Source organism: Austrofundulus limnaeus, unplaced genomic scaffold (genome assembly GCF_001266775.1).
Source record: "Austrofundulus limnaeus strain Quisiro unplaced genomic scaffold, Austrofundulus_limnaeus-1.0 Scaffold36, whole genome shotgun sequence".
Classification (NCBI taxonomy): Eukaryota; Metazoa; Chordata; class Actinopteri; order Cyprinodontiformes; family Rivulidae; genus Austrofundulus; species Austrofundulus limnaeus.
Window position 1 is genome coordinate 2,433,986 of NW_013952438.1, and position 2,525 is coordinate 2,436,510.

The following is a 2,525-nucleotide window of genomic DNA, read 5'->3' on the forward strand; positions in this document are numbered from 1 at the left end:
GCTGTGGTCACTCTCCATGTAGCATCAATTATGCTAATGGTAGCTGTCACGTTCTCTCGTCCTGGCCACACCTCCGCTCTCTAACCCCTCCTCCCCTACCCACACCCCCTCCCCTACCCACTTTGATGCATTTTTCAAATTTTGCCTTGGGGCGGAGTTATCTTTTCACAGTGGGGGTAAGATACACTTTAAATATTTTGCTAACAGACAGGACTAACTTCAGCAGTTAATGCTAGGTTTTAGGCAAAGACATCAGACAATTAGTAGCTGTCAAAGTATGAGTTACTACCACACACCCCGTTTTAACTTAATATCTGTGAAATTGACATTATTATAGCTGGGGTTGCAAATGGCTCAGTTTCTGAAAACCTTTCAGAAACGTTCAATGGAAAGTTAAGCAAAGACATTTTGGGAAAATTCGAGAAAGTTTTTCTCAATCGAGCCAAAACGCACCGAAACTAATCTGTGCAGCTGAAGACCACCACTATTCAGCCCCCTTTTTAATTCATTCTCTTACTCAAACGTTTCATATCAAAACATACAGAAATGTTGGGATACGATTAAAAACATAAAACACGTGTCTGCCATCTAGTGGTCACATGTAGAAACTACAATGTATGGATGTGTTTATTCAGACAATGCAGCCATCACACCTCTGCATTAACACCATACAGCAAAAAAAAAAAAAAAAAAAAAAAAAAAAAAAAAAAAAAATTTCACCAATAACACAGTCAATGCTTCACTTCATGTACCTTTAATAACCTAGGGCACTGGGGTCAAAAACGTGAGGTTAGCACAGTGTCTGCAGGGAGCACAGCTTACCTCTGCAGTCATTGTGCAATGCATATGATTGAGGAATAACAGACATAAATCAAGAGTATCTGCATGAAATCTGGTTGTTTTAGACAAAATATACAACCCAAACTATATATAAAAATCCCTGTTAAAGGCCAACCTTCAATATAAAATTCAACTCAAAATGCTGCAAATGCGAGCTTTGTTTTCATATCATTTAATGTTACTAGGGGTGTAAGAAAATATCGATACACTGAAATATCGCGATATTTCATTTCCCAATACTGTATCAATATTCTAAAGCCCTGTATCGATTTTTAATTAAGGTTTAAAATGTCAACCTTCTTGCCAACCGTTGATTTTTGTGTTATAGTTCAGCCTCTGACCACTAGTTGGCAGCAGTGAGCCAGCCATTTGGCTCCTCTACCTCTTGAGTGCCAGAGAGTAAGGGTAGCATTAGTACAGTATTCTAAGTAAACATTAACTTTTCTTTTGTTTTATCAGTAAGAGGTTTTTATTTAATAGAATTTTTGGGGGAAAAAAATCACAATATATCGCAATATATTGCCTTGCTGACAGTATCGTAATATATCGGGATATATCGTATCGTGACCCCTCTGTTATGATATGTATCGTATCGCCACATTCTTGCCAATACACAGCCCTAAATGTTACTGTTCTTTTTGTAGTGAATTCATCTGTTTTGGCAGCTGTTTTGACTGAGGTCTGCAAATAAATCTGAGATGCAAATCCTGCACAAATAAATCCCAAATATATCTTAAATACACGATTCTTACACCAAAAGTATAAGCACATCTCACAGCTGCTTTGCTGGTTAGACTGCACATACTGTATTTAACTAGTTACTATAAAGATGTTACAATTTCTAAAGTTTTACGCCCCAAATTATTACAGTGAACCTGAAACAACACTGCTGACCTCAGAGGTCCCCACAAAACAACTATAACTGCACCTGATCTGCAGCAGGGCCCAGCGCAGTGCGTCAGCCTGCTGTCTCTCGATTTTATCCAAACTCTGGTCAACATTATTTGTAGTCTGTACTCCTAATTGGGTACTTTTACATGCTATAGAGTACTTTTTAGCATAACTACGCCAAAGTCAGAAATACCAGCACTGGTTAAAGGTTGTTTCATCAACAAACTCTCTGGCTCTGTATAATGACTCTCCCAAGTGCAGATTCTTGTCTCTGAAGGGGATTTAATTTTCTGATAAAACACTTAATGTCATTTCCCCTCCCTGCCCTCTTACCTCCAATGCAACTTTGAAGCCAGCCTGGCTGTAAAACACCACAGAACAACCCTTTAGAGAACCCGGACAGCGTCGACCGACAGCTTTTAGCAGCTACTCTCGCCAGCAGCGCCATGACACTCATGCTGTTCCCGGCTTGGACCGAACCACAGGGAGGTGAAGGACGGGGCTGCAGAAAATCCTATTTGAGCGACAAAATACCTTTAAATACATTTCTATGTGTTCTAAATCTAACTTAAAATGTAAATGAAAAACTAAATAGAACTAAATATTCGCAACACTACCTAAATATATGATAAATATTACTTAATATTTGGTATCTTCCAACATGGCGACGTTTGATTATTTAATTTGCTTTTTCAGACCCATTTTATTTCTTCTTGGCAAGATTGTTTCCTTTTATTGTGCATTTACAATGTTTTCTATTTTTGTTGTCTAACATTTTACAGATTATATACATT

At 38.1% G+C, this 2,525-nt stretch overlaps 1 protein-coding gene across 1 annotated transcript in view; it reads right to left on the bottom strand.

The window, feature by feature from the left end:
- Window positions 1-2,206, bottom strand: part of ptcd2 (pentatricopeptide repeat domain 2) — a 9,592-nt gene extending 7,386 nt beyond the window's left edge. The window contains exon 1 of the mRNA XM_014006607.1: window positions 2,065-2,206. Within this exon, the coding sequence (XP_013862061.1) occupies window positions 2,065-2,188 (124 nt within the window). The 5' untranslated portion in view covers window positions 2,189-2,206. The remainder of the gene's footprint in view (window positions 1-2,064) is intronic.
- Between the last annotated feature and the right edge of the window lie 319 nt (window positions 2,207-2,525).